At 51.0% G+C, this 26,590-nt stretch overlaps 1 protein-coding gene across 3 annotated transcripts in view; it reads right to left on the reverse strand.

Annotated features, from left to right (window-relative positions):
- Positions 1–26,590, reverse strand: part of OSBP2 (oxysterol binding protein 2) — a 364,006-nt gene that overhangs the window by 53,183 nt on the left and 284,233 nt on the right. For all 3 annotated transcript variants that reach the window (XM_034791661.1, XM_034791662.1, XM_034791663.1), the window contains one exon: positions 1,301–1,499. In XM_034791661.1, coding sequence (XP_034647552.1) covers positions 1,301–1,499 — 199 coding nt within the window. The remainder of the gene's footprint in view (positions 1–1,300; positions 1,500–26,590) is intronic.

The raw sequence follows: 26,590 nt of genomic DNA on the forward strand, positions 1-26,590 counted from the left end.
TCAGAGCAGGGTCTGGCAAGCTGGGCTCTCAGGTTAAATCCCTAGCTCTTGGGGGGAGCGTGGTTAGAGCAGGGGACTGGGAGTCAGGATATCTGGATTCAGATCCCAGCCCTTGAAGGGAGTGTGATCTAGGGGTCACACATGGGGGAAAACAGAATCCCTGAGATCGATTCCCTGCTGTACACTGCCTTGCTCTGTGACACTGGGGAGGTGATTCTGCCTCTTTGCTTCAGCTACCCTCCCCCCCACACACACCTGTAGAAATGGGAACAATAAACCATTCCCAGGGATGTCAAATGCTTTGAGCCATTTGGGCCGAAGGCCCTAGGGGAGCCGATATACTCACACTCATGCCCCATGTTCCTCGCTGGCAGGAGGCCAGGCCACTTATCTGTTACATTGCATCACAAATCCATGTTGTGATGACAACACTGCCCTGTGGGGAGAGCCCCACAGCCACGGAGCGTCACAGGGAGAGGCTCCTTGAGGCTGGAGGGCTCTGGGGATGGGTGGGGCTGAATGTTACCTGTTTATCTGAGTTGATCCAGTCCCCGACCCCTACGTGGTACAAGGGAACTGCTCCGGCCCGGCATTAGACACAGCCAAGGACCAAGCTGCTGCTGGCCAGCTAAGGCTCTGTTTGTGGGTTACAATAAAACCAAACCTGCTGGTGCAGCCAGAAGGGTGTCTGGGGACGATGATTTGGCACCAGCATCAACTGCAATTCGGGTTTATTCTCCAGCAACAATTGGAACCAGCAAATGAAACCCAGATGAGACACCAGCCACTGGCCGTGGGCAAAGGGCTCCAGTGCTCTCATGCTCAAACCCGTGGGGCCCAATGTTCTGGGGACAAACCCAACCTTGCATCACTGGGATGTGGGGATGCAAACGTCACGTTGGGATTCGTCTGGCCAGTAGAGGCAACTGTGGGAAGAATGGGATTCCCCTGGGGAGACGCTCTCCTAGGGAGGCAGCTGTAGTACCGCCTCTTCACAGACATGCCTGTCCTGTTACCCCTCAACAGGCTTTTGCCAGAGAAAAAATCCATGGGCATGATGGGCTGCCCTGTCCATCCTTCCCGTCTCTGCTGGTGTCCTACCAGCGGCTGACTGGGAATGAGAGAGAGGGCAGCCCCCCATCCCTCCTGCCCCATCGCCCTCCCCCCACCCCGCACTGCTGGGCTCTGGCGGCTGCTCGCCGCTGCCATTGTGACCTCACAGCCGCAGAGCTCTTGGGCTGGCGGGACCAGGCTGTTGGCATCCCAGCCCTCTGGGCCCCTGGGGAAGGAGGCCGCTCACCCTTGGAAGTGCTGCTGACTGCGGTGGTGCTCGAGGACAGGCCGGGGGCTCCCCGGCAGGCCCGTTCCAAGCTGTTGTGCTGTTTGGCTAACTGCTCAATGGTCTCCTCCAGGCGGATCCTCTGCTCCCGCTCATACTGTAGCGCCCGCTGCCATTTCCGACTGTGGCTCTCGGCTAACTCCAGGAAGTCGCGGCAAGCCTGGGGGAGGCAAGGAACACACAGGTCAGGCTCCCTCGGGGCCAGGCCCCAGCTGCAAGCACACAGCACTGCCCACAGCGGCTCAGGAGCCAGGATCAAGGGCTCTTCGTTCTGGAACTCTTTGCTCCGCCCACATCTCGGGGATCCCTTCACCAGGAGCAGCACTCCAGCCTTTCCCCTTCAGCTCTGCAGCCCCTCGGCCTTGCCCTCCCCGTGCAAGCGGGGCTGGGAACAGAGCTGGGGGACTTCTCCGTTTGCTGGCAGCTCCAAAACATTCAAATAAAACGTGGTTTGGAGCAAACTGAATTTGAAAAATTTCTGCAAATCAAAACAGTCTGTTTGGGATCAAACAAAGCCTGTTGTTCAACCGGAAATACGGTATTTTCCAAGGGCTACATTCATGAAATGGCCAAAGGTGGGGCTCCCCTTTTAGCCCACTGGCTGGCAGGCTCACTTGAGACAATCCTGGCTGTAGTGCCTGCAGGACAGGGATTTGAACCCAGGTGTCCCCCATCCCTGGGGACTGCCTGAACCATTAGCCTGTGGATGGGCCTCTCTCTGTCTCTCCTGTCCCACTGAGGATAAAATACTTGAACAGTCATTGGGCCAGAGGATAAAATGGGGAGACAATGACTCTGCAGCTTGGGGGTTAGGCCCCTCACCGGGAGGTGGGAGCATCGAGATCAAGTCTCTGCACTGGTGAATATTTCTTTATTGATACAAAATGGAAGAGGTTCAGCAGGAGACCCTGAGGGCGCCCCACCCCAGAACAGCTAATAGCTTGGTGGGGAGGGCACGCCCCTGGCAGAGGAGAAGGTTCAAATCCTGCTCCTGAATGGGGATCCAGACTTGGGTTTCCCATATCCCAGAGGAGTGCCCTGACCACACAGCTAAAGCGAGCTTTGAGCTAGATGCATTACTATCAGGTGGGGGCACATATGGTTGAAAAAGACCCTACTCAAAGAGTGGTTATCTAGTGGTTCCCTCTCAAAGGGGCACGGCGTATCGAGCGGGGTCGCACAGGGGTCAGGCCTGGGTCTGATACTATTCAATATTGTTGTTTGACTTGGATAATGGAGTGGAGAGTATGCTTATAACATTTGGAGATGACAGCAGACTAGGAGGGGTTGCCAGCACTTTGGAGAACAGGATTTGAATTCAATTGACCTTGACAAATTGGAGAATTGGTCTGAAATCAACAAGAGGAAATTCAATAAAGACAAGTGCAAAGTGCTTCACTTAGCAAGGAAAAATCAAATGGGCGGCAATGAAGTGGGGAATAACTGGCTAGGCGGCAGTACTGCTGAAAAGTATCTGGGGGGTTAGAGTGGATCACAAATTGAATATGAGTCAACGATGTGATGCAGTTGCAAAAACGATTAATATCATTCTGGGCTGCATTTCCTAATATCCAACCTAGACCTCCCCCACTGCAACTTGAGACAATTACTCCTTGTTCTGTCATCTGCCACCACTGAGAACAGCCGAGCTCCATCCCCTTTGGAACTCCCCTTCAGGTAGTTGAAAGCAGCTATCAAATCCCCCCTCACTCTTCTCTTCTGCAGACTAAACAAGCCCAGTTCCCTCAGCCTCATTCCTTAAGCTCTGGAATGGGCTTCATTTGTCCAAGGAAGGGTGTGGGATCCCAGCCTAAAGGAGCCTCTCCCTGTGATGCTCCGTGGCTGTGGGGCTCTCCCCACAGGGCAGTGTTGTCATCACAACATGGATTTGTGATGCAATGTAACAGGTAAGTGGCCTGGCCTCCTGCCAGCGAGGAACATGGGGCCTGAGTGTGAGTATATTGGCTCCCCTAGGTAGTGCCCAAGTGGCTCAAAGCATTTGACATCCCTGGGAATGGTTTATTGTTCCCATTTCTACAGGGGCGGGGGAAGGGGGTAGCTGAAGCAAAATCACCTCCCCAGTGTCACAGAGCAAGGCAGTGTACAGCAGGGAATCGATCTCAGGGATTCTGTTTTCCCCCATGTGTGACCCCTAGAACACACTCCCTTCAAGGGCTGGGATCTGAATCCAGATATCCAGAAGGGTCTTGAAGCCTGCAGCATGCAGGGGGTCAGACCAGATGATCATAATGGTCCCTTCTGACCTTAAAGTCTATGAGTCTATGAGTCTATGAGACTCCCAGTCCCGTGCTCTAACCACGCTCCCGCCAAGAGCTAGGGATTTAACCTGAGAGCTCAGCTTGCCAGACCCCTGCTCTGACCACTAGATCGTCCTTCCCCGTCCAGGAAACTGAATGCAGGAGCCTTGACCCGTGGGTCCGTGCTCCAACACAAGAGTATATTTGGAGGTTTTTGAGGACAGGTAGGACAAACTCCTGTCAGGGATGGTCTAGGTTGACCTGGTCTGGCCTCAGGGAGGGGACTGTGCTTGCTGACTTCTCAAGGTCCCTTCCAGCCCGACATTTCTATAATTCTAAGTTATAAGGGGGCATCACCATCCCACCTGCTCTGTAGCCAAAACGATTCAGTGAATTCATGTCACCCAAAGCTGCATTTTTTGGCAGATAATCTATTTGTCCAGAAATGTTGCCCAGCTAGGAGCACAATACAGTCCCACAGCCATGGTGTGAGGAACTGACTCGGGATCTGTAGTCATGGCTTATCGTGCTGAGCATCCAAACACAGATACACCGAGCGCGAAGGGACGTCAGGCCCTTGGGCTGGGGGAAGTCAGGGAGTTTTACCACTAGGTAGTGCCAACTGCACGGCAAGTTTCACACGTATTCAGCTCTCCTGACGCGGCTCAGGTTTCACTTGCAGCTCCCTTGTCATTTCAGTTATGGGATGCCCCACCTTCCCCCGCTCTGCCACTGCCCCTCAACTCTGACCAGTCGCCTCCCCGCTCCCCAGGACATTTCCCCTGGCACCCCTAGGCAGTATTTGCACAGCATTTTAAAAATGTGACGTGCTAGAAATAGTGTAACCTTGATTATCTAAACCAGGATCCCATCCCATAGCTTTTAATTACTCAGTAAATCCCTAGGGTTCCAAACCCCCTTTGCTCTCACAACTGATGCCATGTCCTGCAGGAGGGCCTGTTTTGGATTGTCATTGTCAAGCCAGTTCTGCAGCTCCGCTGCTCTGCCAATGCAAGGACTGAGTCTGAACTGCAGCCCCCACAACATTCTTGGTCTTGTCCCCCCGCTTCTGTCAATGCACCTCAGTCACAGCCCCCTGCTATTCCAGCCCTGGGCTCGCCCCCTGCTGCCATAGGCCAGGCCTGTTCTGTTCCAAACAGTGCACAGGTTTTGTGATGGGGACGAATATCCTTGGGGATGAGGATGAGACGCCCACACAGTGTAAAAGGAAAAGAAGAGTCACTGGAAGAGACAGGCACCGGATTTCTCGTTGACTAATAAGGAAGGACAGCCCCCTTCCTCCATCTTTGCTGAAGCAGAATCCAGCCAGAACGACAGTCCCCTGGGTGTTAATTAGGCACAATATGGTGTGAAAGCGTAACAGTTCTTCCCCTGGGGTAGAGGGAGGACAGGTTATGCTGACAGGCAAGCAGCTACTTAGTCTCCTACATGGAGCGGTCTGCACAACCTCTTGGGCTATGGCTACACTGCAGCCAAATTCGACATAAATTGTGTCGTAGGGGTGTGAATTAGCCACTCCCCTGAGTGACATAATTTATGCCGATTTAAGCGCCGGTGTGGACAGAGCTATGTTGGCGGGAACATTCCACTCGAGGGGAATGGAGTAATTCAGCCGACGAGAGAACTCTCTCCCGTTGGCTGAGAACAGCTACACTAGAGAGCTTTCAGCGGCGCAGACACATCACTGTAAGCTCTCCTGGATAGCCAGAGCCTCGGGGTCTGAAAAGGGCCTTGTTGGGGGCCTGCCATGCTGTTCGTTTTGTGTGTCAGGGCTGGTCTCTTAGCAAGATGACCCCATTTGACCCCCAAGAGACGCGCTGGCGAGTGGAATGTACCACAGACCTTGAGGTATGCACAGTTCTCCGTGGCAGTTCCCTTGCGCACACGTGAACAGCTCAAATGGGTCTGAGCGATTCAACCACTAATCAAGGTCTTCCTGTCTTTGCTGTCTCCCTGCCCTATCTCACGAGGGATGGAACAGGATACACACTATCCTGTAAGCTGCTAAGATTGCATGCAAATGTTACCGGCAGCCCTCTTACTGGTATAATTAGCTTCTTGCTGCATTAGCCCCATGCAGGGTAAATGATGAATTATTCTAGGCCTGGCTAACAGTCCAATTTATCAGAGTTAGCAACATATGAATGAGAGGAACAGGGACACTGGATGGCTCAGGGGATCCATCATGGGATATTGAGACTTTCTGATCCCGTATGTTCAAAGCAAGCCCAAGTTGGTGGTTCCCGTGTAATGACAGGCCGGAGGCTGATGTGAAATAAGTTGCCTGGTCTCTTCCAGTTCCCAGTGGAGAGGTGTCCACATTAAAATCAACACCATAGTTGCCCCTTTGCTGGCAGTCTTGCCAAGAGGCCAAGGACAGAACAAGCCATGGCAACTGAATCTCCGAGGTGAGGAGTGTGGCCCACAGCAAGGGAAGATAGCATGGCTACTGTGCGGGTTAACAGAAGCCTCTAGGACTGTCAGTTTGACACTTTCACCAGCATCAGAGACAAGGTGGCTGAGGTAATATCAAGAGAAGCAGGTCCGATAAAGGATATTACCTCACCCACCTTGTCTATCCAGGCCCAGCATGGCTACATCAACACTGCATCCAGCATCAGTCACCGCCAAGGAATGGCCAACACATCCCTACACCTCCCCCGAGGGCGAGCTAGCTTTGTTTTCTTTACAAGAATGGGCTGGAATCTTAGTCCTAACCAGACAACGGGATTATTTTCAAATCCAGATGACCCACTCTGGCAGAGGGACACCACCAATAAAAAGAAAGCCCACTTTTCCCTGAAAATGCTTTAGCTGCTGTCAGAAGTAACAGCTAAGACCACCACAAAAGAACGAGTAGGGAACCCGCAGCTCTCTCTTTTCAGTGGGTTTACAGGAGCATTTGACAGTACAGTACTTTGTGCCTAGACAGCTTCACTACTAGCCTTGGGTCTACTCCCATGCTGGAAGTGAAACCTGCCTGTGTGTGCCGGACTGCGGTGAGTCAATCCCCCAGTATTGTGGGGTCTCACAAGCTGCACAGGAGAGAAAAGTGATCTAAAAAACAGGGAAATGTTATTGTAAGAGCCCAAAAATAGGTAGGGGGACTCAAGGTCATGCTAGCACTTGCAACAACCTTTAATTCATGTTTGAGGCTGACGAGATGTCTAGCTGGCAGTGAGAGATACCATTAAGCTCCCATAGCACAAGAGGAAAAAGGGACACTATCAAGATGAAAATCATTCTGAAACACCCACAGGTGTGTAACTAATAACAATTCAGATGATTAAAAGGGAGAGAACTTTAGATGTCGAATATACTTGTCATCATTAATGGGGCTCATTTATTTTTTGTGCTTCATCTACTTGGATTTTACATGCACTTCACCCAGCTTTTTGCACTTCACTTATATGAACCAAGACAGGTCAGTTTCATTTAAATTTCTAGTTAGCTCCACTTTCTTGTTCTTATGTTCTAGCACCATGCTGCTGGGCCTGGGTTTCCCATCGGAACCCTGATTCTGTAAGAGATTTTTAATAAAGAACCATTTCCATTAGTTAGATTTTTCCAACCCATTTGTCTACAACATAAGCAAATTTTGGGTCTAAACTAGATTGACAGAGCCCCTTAAAAAGCCCCGGAGGAAGAAGAACCATGGATATTAGGTTGGATATTAGGAAAAACTATTTCACTAGGAGGGCGGTGAAGCACTGGAATGGGTTCCCTAGGGAGGTGGTGGAATCTCCTTCCTTAGAGGTTTTTAAGGTCAGGCTTGACAAAGCCCTGGCTGGGATGATTTAGTTGGGGTTGGTCCTGCTTTGAGCAGGGGGTTGGACTAGATACCTCCTGACGTCCCTTTCAACCCTGATATTCTATGATTCTATGAAATACTGGAAAGTTGAAGGTTATCTTGAGAATTGTGTGACGAAATATGCAATGAAGGAAATAGCCCTCACATGTTAAAGACACATTACACACAGTTGCTAGAGTGTGTGTGAGAGAGCATGGATGTGTGTGTGTGCACACGTGTGCATACCCCTGTCTGTTCATGTGTTTTATGAACTCCATGGGTGCACCAGGGACTTGGCTGCTGTTGATTTTACATGGAAGGCGCCCAGATACAATGGTGAAGGGTGGCAGGATAAAGCCCTTAGACAGATGATGGAGGTACACAATAAAGGCCCCATCCATCCTACACATATAGCTATTAGATACTCTGTTATAAACTGTCCTTGGCCAAAAAAAAATTGATCTCCTCATGTTCGTAAAGCATGATTTGCTTTTTATTTATCTCTGTGCTGTTCATCAATTCATATTTCTGTTAACAAAGGATTAGTAACTAGAGACTGGATTCTGCAAAAACGAACACACGTGTGCACTTTTACACACACACGTAGTGCCATTGACTTCAGTTGGACGACTCACTGTGTGCAGAGTTTAGCACGTGTGTAAGATTTGAGGATTGGGGTCCAAGACACAAACCCTATCCTCACCACAGTTAACATAAGAACGTAAGAATGGCCCTACTGGGTCAGACCAAAGGTCCATCTAGCCCAGTATCCTGTCTGCCGACAGTGGCCAGTGCCAGGTGCCCCAGAGGGAATGAACAGAACAGGTAATCATCAAGTGATCCATCCCCTGTCACCCAATCCCAGCTTCTGGCATACAGAGGCTAGGGACACCATCCCTGCCCATCCTGGCTAATAGCCATTGATGGACCTATCCTCCATGAATTTATCTAGTTCTTTTTTGAACCCTGTTATGGTCTTGGCCTTCACAACATCCTCTGACAAGGAGTTCCACAGGTTGACTGTGCATTAGGTGAAGAAATACTTCCCTTTGTTTGTTTTAAACCTGCTGCCTATTCATTTCATTTGGTGACCCCTAGTTCTTGTGTTATGAGAAGTAGTAAGCAACACTTCCTTATCTAGTTTCTCTACACCAGTCATGATTTTATAGACCTCAATCATATCTCCCCTTAGCCGTCTCTCTTCCCAGCTGAAAAGTCCCAGTTTTATTAATCTCTCCTCATTCAGAAGCCGTTCCATACCCCTAATCATTTTTGTTGCCCTTTTCTGAACCTTTTGCAGTTTCAATATATCTTTTTTAAGATGGGGCGACCACATCTGCAGGCAGTATTCAAGATGTGGGTGTACCATGGATTTATATAGAGGCAACATCTGGACTAGCCCCCGTGGTACCTTCAGGTAGGGATGGGGAGAATGGCTGGTAGATCTACCCCTTCCAGAGGGGCTGACACTGGGATTTCCCTGGGGTTCTGGACCCCCACTCTGCCCCAGGCCTTGCCCTTACTCTATCCCTTCTCTCAATCCCCCATCCCACCTCTTCCTGCCCCCACTCCTCCCACAATTTTTCTCCCCTGGGTGCTCCAGCCCTGGAGAACCCATGGAGTCAGCACCTATGACCCCTCCCCCACTCCATCTGTCGCCCCCCCCCCGCACATGGCTGTGTGAAGGGAGCCCTTGGTGTTCATGGGGGACAGACTCCCTGGATCTGTTCCCCCTCCCCTGGGCAATGAAACTGTACCCAGTGCTCTGCGTCTGCCCCCCCAGGCCCTACACAGAAGGGGGCAGGATTTGTCCCCAAATTATCCCATACTCCTAGCTGGAAAAGACCAATCCACTCCCCACATCCATCACCTCCCCCCTCCGCCCCCCAGTGCAGGCCTGGTCCCTCCAATCTACTGGCAAGCACTCTGTGCATCCTGGCTGCACGTGCCCCAGTGACTCCATGGGCCGTGAATCCAGAGTCTAACTGTGGAGTGCTCGCCCCTCCTCACACCTGCCCTTCCCTGCAAGATGGTGACCATGATCCTAGTGCCAGCACTGGGACGGCTGCCAGGCACATGCCCCTGAGACACAGGAACAGCAGAACAGCAGAGAGCACAGGACTGAAGAAGCCAGATGCACAGATGGGGTCACTGAAAGGTCCTCTGTCCCTAAGGGAAGGAGAAGAAACCTGATCCGCAAGGTTTAGAGAGCGCCACAATGTGCCATGTCCTGGTGCGCTTTACAGACAGTCACTCCACCCTGGCTTGACCCCAGAGGCAGAGCATAACAGCCTTCTGTCGCCTGCTCCATTAGTCACATCTGCCCAACCAGGGGAGCCATCCGCAGGGCAGGCAGCAGACGTGGGTGGATGCTGCATCTCCAAGGCTTTGATGTGTTGTACCCAACCTCAGACTCGAAGTCTCTCTCCAAATCAAAGTCTTTTCCATCTGCGCATCGTTTTGAAAACTGCCAGCACTGACGGCATTCTAATTAATTTTACACAGCGAGCCGGTCTGCCAACCATCTTCTTTACGCTGCAAGGTTGTGATAAAAGGACGGTATCACAACAGCAGGTACTTGCCGAGTGGCACTGGCCTTCCCATTTGGGGAAAGCTCATTATCCGCTTTAGAGGTTCCAGCTCTGCAGTCATCACACACGTGACATGCACCGAAATAGCCATTCCAGAGCCGCTCAGCAAAGCGCAATATGGAAATTACCAGCGGTCTCTGGCTCAGGGCGATGCATGTTTTTTAATAATACATTTGGAGATCTTCACCTGGAATTACCGGGCTGCAATTCAATTTGAGCTTTAAGACAATTACAGGAAATGGAAAGGCTTTGGTGCCATGGTAAATGACAGAGAAGAAGGAAATAGTTACAACCGGGACGGTGCCAAGGCACCCGGAGCCATGGGAAAGAGACAGGAGCCAAGGGAGGCTCCTGGGGGGAACATCAAGGGTCACTGTGTTGAAGTCAATGTCCTGGATGATGGACAAACCTGATCAAAATAACTCTTAAGAGCTTCCCATCTGTAGATCTCAAAGCACTGCAGTACCGAGCGTCAATATCATTATTCCCATTTTATTGATGGAAAAACTGAGGCACAAGAGCTGAATCTGTTCAGCTTATCAAAAAGAAGATTGAGAGGTGACTTGATCACAGTGTATCAGTACCTTCATGGGGGGGAAATACCAGGTACTAAGGGCTCTTTAATCTAGCAGAGCAAGGTAGAACAAGAACCAAGAGCTGGCAGCTGAAACCAGAGAAATTTAGATTAGAAATAAGGCACACGTTTAACAGTGAGGGTGAGTAACCGCTGGAATAAACTCCCAAGGGAAGTGGTGGATTCTGCACCTCTTGATGTCTTCAGATCCAGACTGGATGCCTTTCTGGAAGATACGTATTAGCCAAACACAAGTTACTGGGCTCGTTATTAGGGTAACGGTATACAGGAGATCAAACTAAATAGTTCCTTTGACCTTAAACTCTATGAATCTATGACAAGGTCACTCAGCAGGTCTGTGGCAAAGCACGGAAAAGAATCCAGGGCTCCCAACTCCTGTCCCGTGTCCTAGCCACTGAAGGATGCTGCATCCCTTCCCTTCTTAATAAAAATAGGGCAGGGGGGGTGGATCCACTTTCCCCAGGTGCTTCTGTTTGGGGAATCGGTTGAGCGTAAAGAAAGATTTCACTGTCCAGATCTGAGGGCCCCAGCAGCAACCACTAAGGAGATCGGAGATGGACTCTTTTCACCACCCCTGGCATCAGGCTGGTGACTTTTGAAGGTGATTAAGCAAACCTGACCCCGTCCATACCAGGGCAGGGGCCTGGGGAACGCTTCTCAGCAGTGTTTGGGGACAAATGGTACAATGTGATCAACTGAAGTGGGGTTATCTGACCCAGACCAAGGGCAGGCTCAGGCAAACATCTTCTTATGTATTTGTATTATCGTAGCACCAGGGCCATCCTAACTATTTTGGTGCCCTACACAGCCCCCCCACAGGGGGGCTGTGTGGGGCCCCAGGCCTCTGCGGGGAGGGAGCAGGGTTGGAAGGCAGGGGCTGGCCTCAGGCCTCTGTGGGGTGCTGTGTGATGTCCTGCCCCAGGCCTCCGCTGGGGGGGAGGGCTGGCCCCAGGCCTCCATGGGGGATGGGAAGGAGGGGGGCTGGCCACTTCCTGTGGGAAGTGGAGTGACCCAGTCCCAGCTCCGCTGGCTCCCAGGCTTGGGAGGAGGGGGGAACCGCCCCCCAGCACTCGCCGGCGGTGCGACTGGGAGCCAGGGGAGCGGAGCAGGCCGGGGCCCTGGTCGCTCTATTTACCGGTGAGTGCAGGTACAACCGCTTCTGGAGTCCGCAGGGGAGTGGGGGCGGGGCTGGGGCAGGGCAGGGCGGATGCCCTGGAGAAGAGCTGGAGGAGGGGCTGGAGCAGCACACAGCGGCGCAGGGCAACAGGAAATTTGGTGCCCCAAGTTTCCTGGTGCCGTACTCAGCTGTGTACTTTGTGTATGGGTAAGGACAGCCCTGAATAACACCTAAGAGTCTGGTCACGGACTAGGGCCCCATTGTGCTAGGTGCTGTACAAACACAGAACGAAGTGACAGTCCCTTGACGTCTAAGAAGAATGCTGCTGGGATGGACGCTAGCACAGTCAGAAAGAACCCTGCCCCGGCCAGGCCAGAATTCCCTGGTGGACCTCGACTGTGCACAGCAGTCTGTCCTCTGACACCCAATGAGTTTCAATGGCCTCTGAGTGTCATGCATCCCTGCCCTCAAACCGAGGAGATAATGGCCTGTCCAGGACATGGGCATGATTTACCCACAACTCTTTACCTCCAACCCCCAGCCCGAAGGAGGCACGCTCCAGAGCATGGCCAGTCCTGGGAGTTAAGCCAGAGACTGCCTCGGACCATGCTATGGCTGCCAGCAGGTGCTGAGCTAATGAGTCATCGGCTGCATAGACACTGACGTTGTCCAGATCAGTTAGTCTCAGTAACTTCAATGCCGTTGTGCAGAAGAATTCTGCCAGCTCCAGCAGCGATTCTGTAACCCTTCTTAACCATGGCCAGGTCACCTGATCCAATCCAGTTTTGGGGTGGAGACCGCCGACATTTAAAGTCAGAAACAAACAAGCCAGGGTAGGAAGCAGCCCCCAGAAGGGTCAGTCCTTCCTGGAGTGAAGTCACTAGTTGCTGCTGTTTGTTTGCACTGGCATGTAGCTGCTGTGTTTCCTTCTCCCTCCTGCATTGGGCTCAAGGAGGGACATGCTTTGCAAGTGGGCTAAACTGATTTCCCTCTTGGCAATGGGAAGGGAGACAAGGTAACCTCCTTCTGCAAAGACAGGAAGAGTGCCTTCGAGCAAATGTGGATGTTAATAAATGTCCCAGTTCTCCCAAATGAGTTCCAGGCTGGGCTCTTCCCCACGGGCTTGCTGTAGTGTGATTTGAAATCTGTTCTAGTTACAGAGGTGACAGCTCCTTGGTTTGCCTGCAAGTTTTATTCATTGCTCAGCCCACTGACAAGCCATCCTTTCTGCAGCCCCTTTCCACCCCTGGTTTGGGCTCTCCCTAGTACTGGAGAGGAAAACAAGCCGCTGTGCTGGTGGCCTCAACTAACAAGGCCTTTCTTTTGACTAGAGGGTACAGCATTCCTCACAAAGCACGGAGCCCGGGGCTCTCTCCAGCTCTCACTGGGATGTTCAGTCTTCAGGAAAGCCCGTGACATGCACATCTGAGGAAGGAGCACTGCTGCCTTTGAGAAGTACAGCTAGGACCATCTCGCGCTCATTGAGATCTATTAATAATCACGTACATGCTTTTAAAGAACTCCCTGGCCATGTGTATGAGGTCAGCTCTTTGTTACGCTGTCAAAATAGCCAACAACTCTGGTGGCTTTTGGATTGGATGCCCTGGTAACATCTCAGGACATGTATGCTGTGAAGAGCAACCACCTGCTGCCACAGCAGCGTGGGCTGCATTCTGAGTGGATCTCATCAGCTCAATACAGTCAGGCCTAGTCAATATCAGGATGGATGCTAAAATCCCGGTTCAATCCCAGTTTGGAGCAGCTGTCTGCCACCCAGTGTAACCCTATGGACTTCAACTGAAGAGTTCCTGGTTTATACCAAATGAGAGGAGACTCAGGGCCTAAATGTTCAAAGCAGAGCATGTGAGTGGGGAATCACTGGCACTAATGAGATAAACCAGAAAGTCCAGCCCTCTGATTCTCTAGTGGGCCCAGGCATTTTGACATTGCTTTCCCCATTTCCCCATTCTCAGTGGAATCTGGACCCCATGGTGACCTCTCGTATTCTTTGACCAGGGACCATTGCCCAGAGACCCAACACATCCGCCTAACTCGCAGAAGGCAGACAGACCCACAGAAGAGATGCTGCCCGGGATTAGAACTTCCCAGGAAGACACTGGGAGAGCAAAGCATTTTGGCAGGATGGCAAATGGAAAGAGGCCGTTACATCAAGCAGTAAAATATACAGTGTAGCTCCGGGGTCTGATAAGCCAGGATACAAAACCTGTGTCTTGGACAGTAATATTGACGTAAGCAGCATGTTTCACATTCCTCTAGTTAGTTCCACAAACAGAATCGCTTTAGATCATGGAAAGGGAATGAGATAAAATACAAAAAACCACCAACGTGCTGCAGTGATGCCGCTTCTCTGCCAGCCAATCACATCAGCAGATCAGCCGGTGGCTCCTTGTTTTTGACCAATATAAAAAGTAAAAACTTCCAGCTGATCAGAGACCATCATTCTTACTGTTAAGTTATTCTTTGATTGGCCAGAAGCACAAAACCAATCTATTCTCCCAGCCAATCAGAATAATGCTAAAGTGAACTGCACCAATGCCCATCAGACAAAGTGAGCCCATATCACACACTGGTCTCAGTCTATAACCCACCTGGGTTAGAGCTGAAGGAGTCACCTCATGAGAAAGCAGATGGGCCTAGAGGATGGCAAGGTTAAGATGAGAACTGCCATAGGATAAACCTTGAAGCCATTTCTAAACTTGCTGTAAAGTTTTCCTACACTACAGCATTATTTGGTAAGCCAGCAACATTCCTTCTGCCCTAGAAGCCCTGAGAACAACCACCCTTTGCCCCTTCCATTCAAACAGCAATGAATTAAGCATCATAAGGCCTCTGCAGGGTAGGAAAGGACCTTACAGGAATCACTTTACCCACCACTGAGCTGCAGTCACCTCTGGGGTGAAAAGCGGCAGCTGTTTCATTAAAAGTATCAGATTTTGAACAAGGATTTCCAAAAGACACAGTTTCAGCTGTGTCTCTGGGTACCTTTAGACTTCAATCACTGGGTGTCATTGCAGCCTGAGCCGACATACGTAAGCTAGTTCTAATCTCACTAGTTCAGGTCCGGGAACAGCATGAGACTCAATGTGGCTCTGGGTAATTACTCACAGGGCTAGCCCGCATGCTAGATATAGCCACAGAGGGGACAGCATCACCTACTGAATCAGCAGCATGCTCACTGCACCTTGTTGTCCAAGTACTGACCCAGCCCACCCCTGCTTAGCTTGTGACACCAAACGGTGAACTGGTGTCAACGGAGCACTGGGAGACTCCCGAGCCGTTTATCCAGCAGCAGGAGGCCATTATCCAGGGACAGATATTCTTTGACTTTAGATCTTAAGCTGCATTTCCAGCTCTTGGCAGGGCATGTAAATATAGTTACCTTAGCTTTGTAGGCTATGCATCAAGGGAGCAGGAATGAGGGTTTGAAAGGGTCTAGGTTGACCGGCTGCAGAAATGCAAGCAGAGCCCAGCATACTGAAGGGAGGCTCAGGGCAGGTTTGCCTCCCAGCTCTCTGTCAGTGTCGCTCCCTCCTGACCGGGAGCATACTTTGGTGTTCCATTCCGCAGGTCCCAGCCAGTGCTGCCAGTGTCCACCAATCCTGCGCCAGAGACCCCCCCACACACATGGATGCAAAGACAAGGTGTGCCCAGACAGCTCTGACTGCAATCTCTGAGGGCTCAGTTATGCCACCTTCTTCATAGCTTACACTGTAAATAGCCCCACTGATTTCTGTGCATGGCGTATGGTGTGAAGAGGGACGATGGACCCGGTTAGGGCACTCTGGCATTCAGGAGATCCAGGTTCAATTTCCTTCTCTGCCACAGATTTCCTGTGTGACTTGGACAAATCACTTAACCTCTCCGTGCCTCAGTTTCCATCTGTAAAATGGGACAATAGCTCTGTCCTATCTCACAGGGGGTTTAGGAGGACAAATATATCACATATTGTAAGGTGCTCCAGTTCAGCCCCACATTAGCCTAGAAGGGGTTAATGAGGCTGAGAATGGGCCGGTTAAGCAGATAGGCCAAAGCTGAGGGGAATGAGGTGGCCTAACGATGGAACCAGGGGAGCTGGGGAAAACCAGGAAACTGGCAGCAGAAAAGAGCTGCAGTGAGGGAGCCTGCAGCCATTCTCTGGACATTAGAGAGGGGAGGAAGGAAACCCAGGGGAGAGGATGTAGGAAAAGGCTCAGGGAAATGGCAGCAAGGTTTAAGATGGTGCCAATCTTTGGCTGCTGCTGACAGAGTTCCTGGGTTGGCACGCGGAGTAGAGGGCAGGCCCAGGTTCCCCTGTCAGCCACTGGGGAAGTGGCATCATCCGGACAGCGCATAAGACTGCCTGAGACATTGTATACAGACAGACATTGATACACCGGAAGGGACCTGGCCAGAGGGAAGGGAGAGCACCCGGAGTTGCAGAGAGTGGGAGAGAGAGGCAGCATGGCATGCAACAAGAGGAAAAGGCCCACAGAAGTACCTTAGTTAGACAGTGCTCAAGAGTAAGGGTAGCCCTCTCTGACTCTGGGTGGGTTTTGCTCATTAGACTGAGGCATAGTCTCCCATCATCTGGGCCCTTTCTGCCATTCTCGCTCCTGCTGAGTGGCCCTTCAGTCTGCAGATCAGTTGAACTGCAATCAGTGGGGCTACTCACAAAGCAAAGCACCGCTGAGCATCAGCAAGGGTGGCAAAATCTGGCCTAGTCCCAGGATATTCCTTCAGCTTCTGCCACTGCTCATGACCTTTCACCCTGCCACGTGTACAGCCTCCTGCCGTCCAACAGTGCGGCTCTGCAGGGGTTTCCCATAGAACGTGTTGGGCCTGATTCTTCTCTCACTTCCACATGCTTTCATAGTACCAGAGAAATGTGGGGCTGGAAGGGACCTTGGGAAGTCAGTTACTCCAGTCCCTGCGCTGTGGCAGGACCAAGTCAACCTAGACCACCCCTGACAGGCATTTGTCCAGCCTGTGCTTAAACCTCCAGTGACGGGGATTCCACACCCTCACTTGGAAGCCTGTTCCAGACCTTAGCTACCGTTAGAGTTAGATATTTTTTTCCTAATATCTAACCTACATCTCCCATGCTGAAGATTAAGCCTATAACTTCTTGTGCTACCTTCAGTGGACACGGAGAACAACTGATCACCGTCCTCTTTAGAACAGCCCTTAACATATCTGAAGACTGTTATCAGATCCCCCTCAGTCTTCTTCTCTCAAGACTAAACATGCCCAGCTTTTTAACCTTTCCTCATAGGGCAAGTTTTCTAAACTTTTTATCATTTTTGTTGCTCTCCTCCAGTTTGCCGACATCTTCCTTGAAGTGGAGTGCCCAGAATTAGTCACAGGGCTCCAGCTGAGGCCAAGTAGAGTGGGACAATTACCTCCCATATCTTCCATACGACACTTCTCTTAATACACCTGAATGATATCAGCCTTCATTGCAGCTGTGTCACATTGTTGACTCAAATTCATCTTGTGATCCACTATAACTCCCAGAGCCTTTTAATATTTCCACCTGGCCAGTTATTCCCCAATTTGTAGTTGCGGGGTTGATTTTTCCTTCCTAAGTATAGTACTTTGCACTTGTCTTTACTGAATTTCATCTTGTTGATTTCAGACCAAATCTCTAATTTGTCAAGGTTGGGGGGAGGGATAGCTCAGTGGTTTGAGCATTGGCCTCCTAAACCCAGCATTGTGAGTTCAATCCTTGAGGGGGCCACTTAGGGATCTAGGGCAAAATCAGTACTTGGTCCTGCTAGTGAAGGCAGAGGGCTGGACTCAATGACCTTTCAAGCTCCCTTCCAGTTCTAGGAGATGGGATATCTCCATTTATTTTATTATTTTTGTTAGGTTGTTTTGAATTCTAATTCTGTCCTCCAAACCCCTGACAACCCCTCCTAGTCTGGAGTCATCTGCAAATGTTATAAGCATGCTCTCCACTCCATTGTCCAAGCCATTAATGAAAATATTGAATAGTACCGGCCCCAGGCCTGGCCCCTGTGGGACCCACTAGATACACCCTCCCTCCAGGTTTGACAAGGAACCATTGATAACTACTCTTTGACTAAGGTCTTTCAACCAGATGTGCACCCGCCTTATAGTAATTTCATCTCTAGACCACAGTTCCCTAGTCTGCTTCTGAGAATGTCACGTGGGGCTGTGCTAAAGGCCTTACTAACAGCAAGATACATCACCAGTGTCACTCTGTTAACGTTAGCGAAGCTACTCCGAATTTACACTGGTGTAAGAGGGAGCAGGATCAGCCCCTGGTCTGTCAGTTACAAAGGCTATCTTGGCTCCAGGACGAGCTGATCTTCAAGTAGAATTTAGCCTGTTTGTTTTCTCTCTGGGCAAGGAGTTGCCAGCTGAGGTTCCCATTAACCCTTATTATCTGCGTGGCACAATGGTTGGGGTCAGGCCGATCTCTGACTGCAGTGGTGTCTCCGGGACCCGACAAGAAGCCCCGGATCTGAAATTAAATTCTGTCAGCAGGTTCCAGTCTCTTTTTAAAATCCTCCATCTGCTCTAAAAGCTACACAGAGCAGATCACTCTGACTGACCTCAGAATTAGTCAGAAAGTCCCTACCCATGAATGTTTGTCCCAGACAGGAGTATCAGCGGATATCAGTAAGCAGCCTGCTATTATATCATTCGAATCCATCCCATCTTGACCCAGCACTGCCGTTACGTCAGCCCAGGCTGTTTATTTCCCTAGCCTGGCGCCATTAGATCGGTGTAATCCCATATGGGCTTGTCTTCCTGGGACATTTGGTTCTTTGGTTCCAGCCACTGCAGCTCCCATTTGATTGCAAAGCCGCGATGGCATGCTAATCCCTTTCTACGAGAAACATGCATATTAAACAACGCTGTGCCGTTTGATTGTCTTGCTGGCTAGAGTCCTCCCCATCTGTCAGAAGCAATCATTAAAATCCTGCTCACTGTTGCTTTCTGCTGAAATACGTGACTCTCCTGCGTCTAAAGCTGCAGCCCTCAGCAATAGGTGTGGGGGGCTCCATGCACCAGCCCCCATTCTGGACAGGGTGAGTGATCGACCTCTCAGGAGTTACGGGAGCCCAGACATTCAGCCTTTAAGCAGCAGATCAATTTTCAATTTGTGAAGTCTCCGCACACAGACTGTCTCTGGCATAACTCAGATCTCCACCTTCCATCTCAGAGGGCTCTTTGCGAGAGGCATTTATAGGAACATTTAGTGAAAACTACAGTGCAGTAAGTGGGTTACTAATATTTTCCACAGCACTTTGAATTGCAGAACTAGAAAGAAGCAAACGGCACTCTTTCCCCACGCTGTGACCCTCTTCTCCTAATACGACCGTTTGCTGGTGTCTCCGAGGGATAGCAACAGGATGATACGCAACCTAGGAAGCAGTTGGGTACACACAGTGTCCTGTGCTGGGGTGATAACGATAACGGCTGGAGACAGGCACACAAGAGAGACATGATGCTATTAAGGTCAATGGTGGGACACGACGATATGAACAGCCCATTGTCTCACCAATAAATCAATAAGGAAGCTGTTTAGGGGTATGAACGGCGCTAACTCTTCCCTGGATTCCTGAGAGTGCCTGCAAGCCAATCAGAGTCAGTGTGCAAATACAAATATTTCTTCATTCTTTGTGTTTCAATTAGCCACGCCTCTATTTACATATCTTGCAGATGTCTTTTGCAGGCTGCTTAGCATTGTTCTTGTCACGTTTTTGACCATTTCCAACCCTGTTTCTTACTATTACCAAAATGCACATACCCGGTGCCACAGATTGGCACGTGTGAGAGACATTCCCTGCCCGCTGAGCTAAACGGACAAGGGCACAGAGCAGCCATGGAGCGATACGGCAGGAAGGGTGGGGAGAAGGGGGCCTGGAAGAGGTGAACTTTAGAGAGACGGTATGACTGGCAGAGAAGGGAGAGATGGCTCCAAGCGCAGGTGCAGCACAGTGGAAGGCACGAAGCTGAGAGTGGGAGAAAGAAGGAAGCAGCCAGGGAGCTGGAGAAGGAAGTGCTCAGGGCCTCAAAGGGGACGGTGAGGAGCTCAGATATGGTGCAGTGAGAGGGAACCAGGGAAGGGCGGGGGCAGGGAGCGACAAGACAGGACGATGACGCTAGCAGTGACATTTTGGATTGAATGGAGAGAGATGGGGGGGGTGGGCAGATGGTCACAGTAGCCACAGAAAGAGATGGCCAAGGTGGGACGAGGGCAGGGATTTATGATATTAAAGAGAAAGGAGACAGGGCTTAGTGAGACAGACCAGAGGCGCCAACTCTGTGGGTGCTGCGGGGCTGGAGCACCCACGGGGAAAAATTAGAGGGTGCTCCACACCCACCGGCAGCCAAACTCCCGCCACCCCCAACCCCTCCTTGCCTCCTCCTCCCCCGAGCGCACCGTGTCCCCACTCCTCCCCCTCCCAGCGCTTCCCGCCTGCTGCCTAACAGGTGTTTGGCAGTGCTTAGGACTTTCCGGGAGGGAGGGGGAGGAGTGGGGACGTGGCGCGCTTGGGGGAGGAGGCGGTAAAGAGGTGGGGCAGGGCGGGGACTTGGGGGAAGGAGGTGGAGTTGGGGTGGCGCAAAGGTGGGGCAGGGGCGGGCCCAGGGGTGTGGGGGGGTCGAGCACGCACGGAGCAGAGGGGAAGTTGGTGCCTATGAGAGAGACTGCATCTGGGAGGAGAGTTGCAGGTGACAGGAGCCTGGGGGTCAGGAAGGGCAGAGGAGCTGGCCGGGCAGGCTGAGGGGAAGGGTGGAGACCGAGGTGGCAGCAGGACCCCAGGAGGAGAGGTGCTAGGGCAGCTGGAGACACCACCAGCCTGGTGCAGATGGGAGGATCTGATGACTGGATCCACATTCCAAGGGCAGTGAAATGGAAGCAAATGAGGCATGGGCAGAGTTTGGGGGGCAGTGCACCCCCAAACTGCAAGCCTGGGGCAGGCAGCCTGAGTGTGCAATGTGATGAGTTCTGCAGAGGAGACAGGAGACTTCGCCCAGGTTGTGCCCCTGAGGCAGGGAGTCAGAATTGTATTTCTATCAGAGGGATTACCAGGGGATTAAGATAAGAAAGGGCTGTTAGGATGTTTCCTAAAATTCAATGATCTGTTCCAAGCTTGGTGAACTGCAAAAAGTGAGCAACCTAAATGACAGAAAGTAATTGTAGATTTTTCTACAATTGTTGGATTCAAGAAGTGGTAACAAAGTTACTAATATCTTCCTTTGAGAAGAGAACTGATTTTTTAGATCTAATCTATCTGGATGTCAGGAAGGCATTTGATCCAGTTCCACATGAGAAATTATTAGTTAAACCGAAGAAGATGGGAATTAATATGAGAACGGAAAGGTGGATAAGGAACCGGTTAAAGGGGAGACTACAACGGGTCATACTGAAAAGTGAACTGTCAGGCTGGAGGGAGGTTACTAGTGGAGTTCCTCAGGGAGCAGTCTTGGGACCAACCTTATTTAACATTTTTATTACTGAACTTGACACAAAAAGTGGGTGTGTGCTAATAAAATTAGTGAATCACACAAAGTTGGGAGGTATTGCCAATACAGAGGAGAACCAGAATATTGTACAAGAAGATCTGGATGACCTTGTAAACTGGAGTAATAGAAATGGGATGAAATTTAATAGTTCAAAGTGCACGGTCATGCATTCAGGGAATAACAACAAGAATTTTTACTATAAGCTGGGGATTTATCAGTTGGAAGTGACAGAGGAGGAGAAAGAGCTGAGTGTATTGGTTATTCACAGGATGACTGTGAGCCGTCAATGTGATACGGCCGTGAAAAAGGCTTACACGGTCCTGGGGTGCATCAGGCGAGGTATTTCCAGTAGAGACAGGAAAGTATTAGTACAAGGCACTGGTGAGACCTCATCTGGGAATAGTCTGGTCTCCCACGTTTAAGAAGGATGAATTCAAACTGGAAGAGGTGCAGAGAAGGGTTACTAGGATGATCTGAGAAATGGAAAACGTACCTTATGAGAGGAGACACAGAGCTTGGCTTGTTTAGCCTAACCAATAGAAGGCTGAGGGGAGATATGATTGCTCTCTATAAATACATCAGAGAGGGATAAATACCAGGAAGGGAGAGGAGTTATTTCAGTTAAACATCAGTGTGACCCCAGAACAAATGGATATAAACTGGTCATCAACAAATTTAGGCTTGAAATTAGATGAAGGTTTCTAACCATCAGAGGAGTGAAGTTCTGGAGCAGCCTCCCAAGGGGAGCAGTGGGAGCAAACAATCTAACTGGCTTCAAGACTGAGCTTGATAAATTAATGGAGGGGATGGTATGACATCTTGTTGCCAAGAAGGCTAACGGCATTTTGGGCTGTATAAGTAGGGGCATTGCCAGCAGATCGAGGAACGCGATCGTTCCCCTTTATTCGACATTGGTGAGGCCTCATCTGGAATACTGTGTCCAGTTTTGGGCCCCACACTACAAGAAGGATGTGGAAAAATTGCAAAGAGTCCAGCGGAGGGCAACAAAAATGATTAGGGGTCTGGAGCACATGACTTATGAGGAGAGGCTGAGGGAACTGGGATTGTTTAGTCTCCAGAAGAGAAGAATGAGGGGGGATTTGATAGCAGCCTTCAACTACCTGAAGGGGGGTTCCAAAGAGGATGGAGCTCGGCTGTTCTCAGTGGTGGCAGAGGATAGAACAAGGAGCAATGGTCTCAAGTTGCAGTGGGGGAGGTCCAGGTTGGATATCAGGAAAAACTATTTCACTAGGAGGGTGGTGAAACACTGGAATGGGGTACCTAGGGAGGTGGTGGAATCTCCTTCCTTGGAGGTTTTTAAGGCCCGACTTGACAAAGCCCTGGCTGGGATGATTTAGCTGGGAATTGGTCCTGCTTTGAGCAGGGGGTTGGACTAGATGACCTCTTGAGGTCCCTTCCAACTCTGATATTCTATGATTCTATGATTCTATGACAGGACTGCCTACAATGGCATGTGGCCCATCGCTGACTGCCTATAGCAAAAATCCCCAATGACTGGAGACAGGCTCTGAGTTACTACAGAGAATGCTTTCCCAGGTATCTTCCTGGTGGATCTTGCCCACATGCTCAGGGTCTAACTGATCACCATATTAGTGGTCGGGAAGGAATTTCCCCCCAGGTCAGATTGGCTGAAACCCTGGTGGTTTTTTGCTTCCTCTGCAGCATGGGGCATTGGTCACATGCAGGTTTAAATTAGTGTAAATGGTGAATTCTCTGTAACTTGCCGTCTTTAAACCACGATGTGAGGACTTCAGTGACTCAGCCAGAGCTCAGGGGTCTAGTACAGGAGTGGGTGGGGGAGGTTCTGTGGCCTGCGATGTGCAGGAGGTCAGACTGGATGATCACGATGGTCCCTTCTGACTTCAGTAAGCGTCTCTGAGTAAGAAGCTACATTACAATTTGAAACCCAACCAGTGTCCCATAAGTGACTTGCCACAAGATGTCAGAACACGTTAGTATTAGAGCTGAGTGGGTCTAACATTTATTTAATTTTCTTTCTAGATATAAGAATTAGATACAATGCTCCTGTCAGGTATTTCTAAGCTATTATCTGCAAAAAAAAAATAGAGTTTTCAGTTGCCTAAGTAGCCCCTGGAGTCATGATTTAAGTCCCTCTGCCCCCGCCCCCCCCCCCACCGGAAAATCTGCCCCTGTGAGATGGCAAAGAACCCCCCGTCCCCCTTGGCCTGACTGGAGCCACTCCCCTCCGAATATAGAAGTCAAACTATGCCTTTGGAATAAGGCCATCCAGAGAGAAAGGAGGGGACTGACGATCGACCCGGGTGGGCCACTGGGGGAGAGCGAGAGATCAGCAGCAGACAGAGCGGAAAGGACCAGGAGGGACAAATGTTCCCTCGGTGTCACTGAGAAGGGGTCAATAGCAGCCAGGGTGGCTGTGGGGAGCAGACAGCCTGTGGGGAGGGCGAGTGAGGGGGCACAGGAGGAGAGGAGTCTAGGCAGCAGGGGCCTGGGACAACAGCTACCGAGGCAAGTAGAATGCAGGGAAAGGGAGTCACGAGTGCCCACGTGAGCAGAGAGAGAAGGAGCCCAGGGAGCCAAGGCTCAGGGGCCAGGGTGGGAGGGAGAGCTGGAGACGTGGGAGGGGGAGACGGCTGGGGTAGGGCACAGTAAGATCCGGGGCAGAGCCGGGCCAGGGAATGGGGACAAGGAGAAAAGTGAAGGCTGAGGAGACTGGCCCCATAGGAACTGATCCGGAGGGAGAAGCCGGGCTGTCCAGAGGGGAGCGGGCAGGGATTGGACAATCAGCATAATCCTGGGGTGTTCTCCAGAAGCTCTCCCCAGCGTGCAGACGACTAGAGAGGCAGCGAATGGAGGTGGGGAGACAGCTGGGGCTTGGAATCGGAGAGGGCAGAGCACAGCGGGAGCAGGGAGGGGAGAGGTCAGGGTGTTTCCATCAGGGACCTTTCCTCCAAGCCCATAGGCTCTTACCAAGCAGCCCTGCAGTGAAGTTGTGACCTCACCGTAAAAGCTGTGATGTCATAAACCCAGGGTAACAAATCGTCTACCTGCAGGATCAGGCAGGGGGACGAGCCAGGTTGGGAGGAAAAGATGCTCTGAGATGCCGACAAGGCCCTGAGAAAAGCAAAGGGGGCAGTGAGAACGCCATTCCCAAGGCAGATGGTTCGCTCTTCGGGGCCAGCCCAGAGCCATGACCACTAGACGCTGCCATGATGCAAGTAAGCCAAACACCAACAGGAAATCGGCTCCTGTGGTCAAGCCGCCACTGAACTCTGCTGCCATTTGCCATGCTGCAATAAGCGCTGAGGGCCGGGGGGCCTAACGTCCACCTGAGCCAGACACAAGTGGGCGAGCAGAGAACGCCGGGAGGATGGGGCGTTGCTGTCTAGGGGTGGGCAGGGGCTGTGGCTGTAGGTAGAGATGCCGTTCCGACCCGCGTACGATTGGGCGCTGACGCAGGATGGCTCCGGCTCAGCTACCTGGGCAGAGCTGTTCTAAAGGGGCAGCCAGACCCAGCCGGGCAGAACGGCTGCGGGCTCAGCAGCATGCGGCAAACTAGACTTCAGTGGCTGGGGCAGCAAGTATCAGGGGGGAGCCGTGTTAGTCTGTATCCACTGGGGGAGCAAGACTGGTTTACCTGCACGTTAAATGTGTCTGTGCTCACGGCTCCTGGCTCATGAAGGCGCTGCACTGTCTGTACCTCGGGCCATTCCGGGCTGGTCAGCACTGCAACGAGGCACAGGGACATCGTCAGGTGCCTCCTCTCTGCTTGGACATGGTAAGATTCCCCAGGGAGGCCTGCGGGACATGGAGCTGCTGCTCTGATCAGAAGCAGCACGTGCCCACAGACTGTGCAGGCTGCTTGCTGCAGCATCGCAACTGCCTAGAAAGCTAGATTCAGCCCTTGCTGGCAGGCCACCTCTGGAGGATGTGGGGGATGGCAGCTGGGGACGCCTGCTAGCACTGAGACCCCATAGAGATCCTGACAGAGCAGGGACCCTCCAGGCACCCCTCCTTGTGCCCTGGCACAGCACTGGGCAGGAGTCAAGCCTCTGGGGATTTTAATTCTCTCTGGTAACTATAACTTGAGATGGATCCCTCTTGCTCGCTCTCCCTTTCCTCTCTCCGCTGTCTTCCCTCTGGCTCTATCTTACAGCCTTCCTCTCTCCTCTCTCCCAGCAGCCCAGAGGGACAGGCTATAGAGGGCTGGCTCTTTCCTCTGTGGATCTGCTGATAACTGGAAATAACGTTTCTGGGGCTGGACTGGCGGCTGGGAGCAGATGAGACGCTTTCAGACCCTGGCTAATAATGGCAGCTCTGTAAAGCCCGTCTGGAGCGCTCACTAGAGAGACTTGCAGACACAAGCTTCAGAGCACAGCACGAGGGGCTGTTTGAAGTGGGTCAGGTCTCACTGGGTCTAACAGGCTCTGTGGTGCCAGCAGGACGCAGGGCACAGCGGGCGAGGTGCCTGCACATGACAGACAGCCTCGTTCTTGCCATACATAAAATAAATCCTCCACCCGATCTGCTTGCCCGGGCTTTCACAGTACTTTGTACGAGTGTTAGATCGCCTGGGGAGGGGGTTAAAGAACTGTCCCTGTACGAGGTGCACAGACATTAGCTCAAAGAACAGGAGTACTTGTGGCACTTTAGAGACTAACACATTTATTTCAGCATAAGCTTTCGTGGGCTACAGCCCACTTCTTCGGATCCGAAGAAGTGGGCTGTAGTCCACGAAAGCTTATGCTCTAATAAATTTGTTAGTCTCTAAGGTGCCACAAGTACTCCTGTTCTTTTTGCGGATACAGACTAACACGCCTGCTACTCTGAAACCTTTCAGAAGTGATGTGCTGAGTCTTCATTTATTCACTCTTAATTTAAGGTTTCGTGTGCCAGTAATACATTTTAATGTTTTTAGAAGATCTCTTTCTATAAGTCTTTAATATATAACTAAACTATTGTATGTAGAGTGAGTAAGGTTTTTAAAATGTTTAAGAAGCTTCATTTAAAATTAAATTAAAATGCAGAGCCCCCCGGACTGGTGGCCAGGACCCGGGCAGTATGAGTGCCACTGAAAATCAGCTTGCGTGCCGCCTTCGGCACCCATGCCATAGGTTGCCTACCCCTGTTCTAGCTGAAGAGTTGTCTGTTAAGGGTTAAAGACTGTCAGGTATGGTTTGCTATGAGGGAACATTATTATAGTGAGACCAATTGATGTAATGAAGGTTATATAACAATTTGCCTTTCAAACTCCTGTTTTCAGTTACTTATAACTTTATAACTTCTCTGAACTTAATTTTTTCCACTTTCCGCCTACTTGAAAACTAATGTTTTCATCAGTATAAAAATGTTTTTGGAGGCTTTTTTTTTTTTTTTTT

Source organism: Trachemys scripta, chromosome 15 (assembly GCF_013100865.1).
Source record: "Trachemys scripta elegans isolate TJP31775 chromosome 15, CAS_Tse_1.0, whole genome shotgun sequence".
In the NCBI taxonomy this organism is placed as follows: Eukaryota; Metazoa; Chordata; order Testudines; family Emydidae; genus Trachemys; species Trachemys scripta.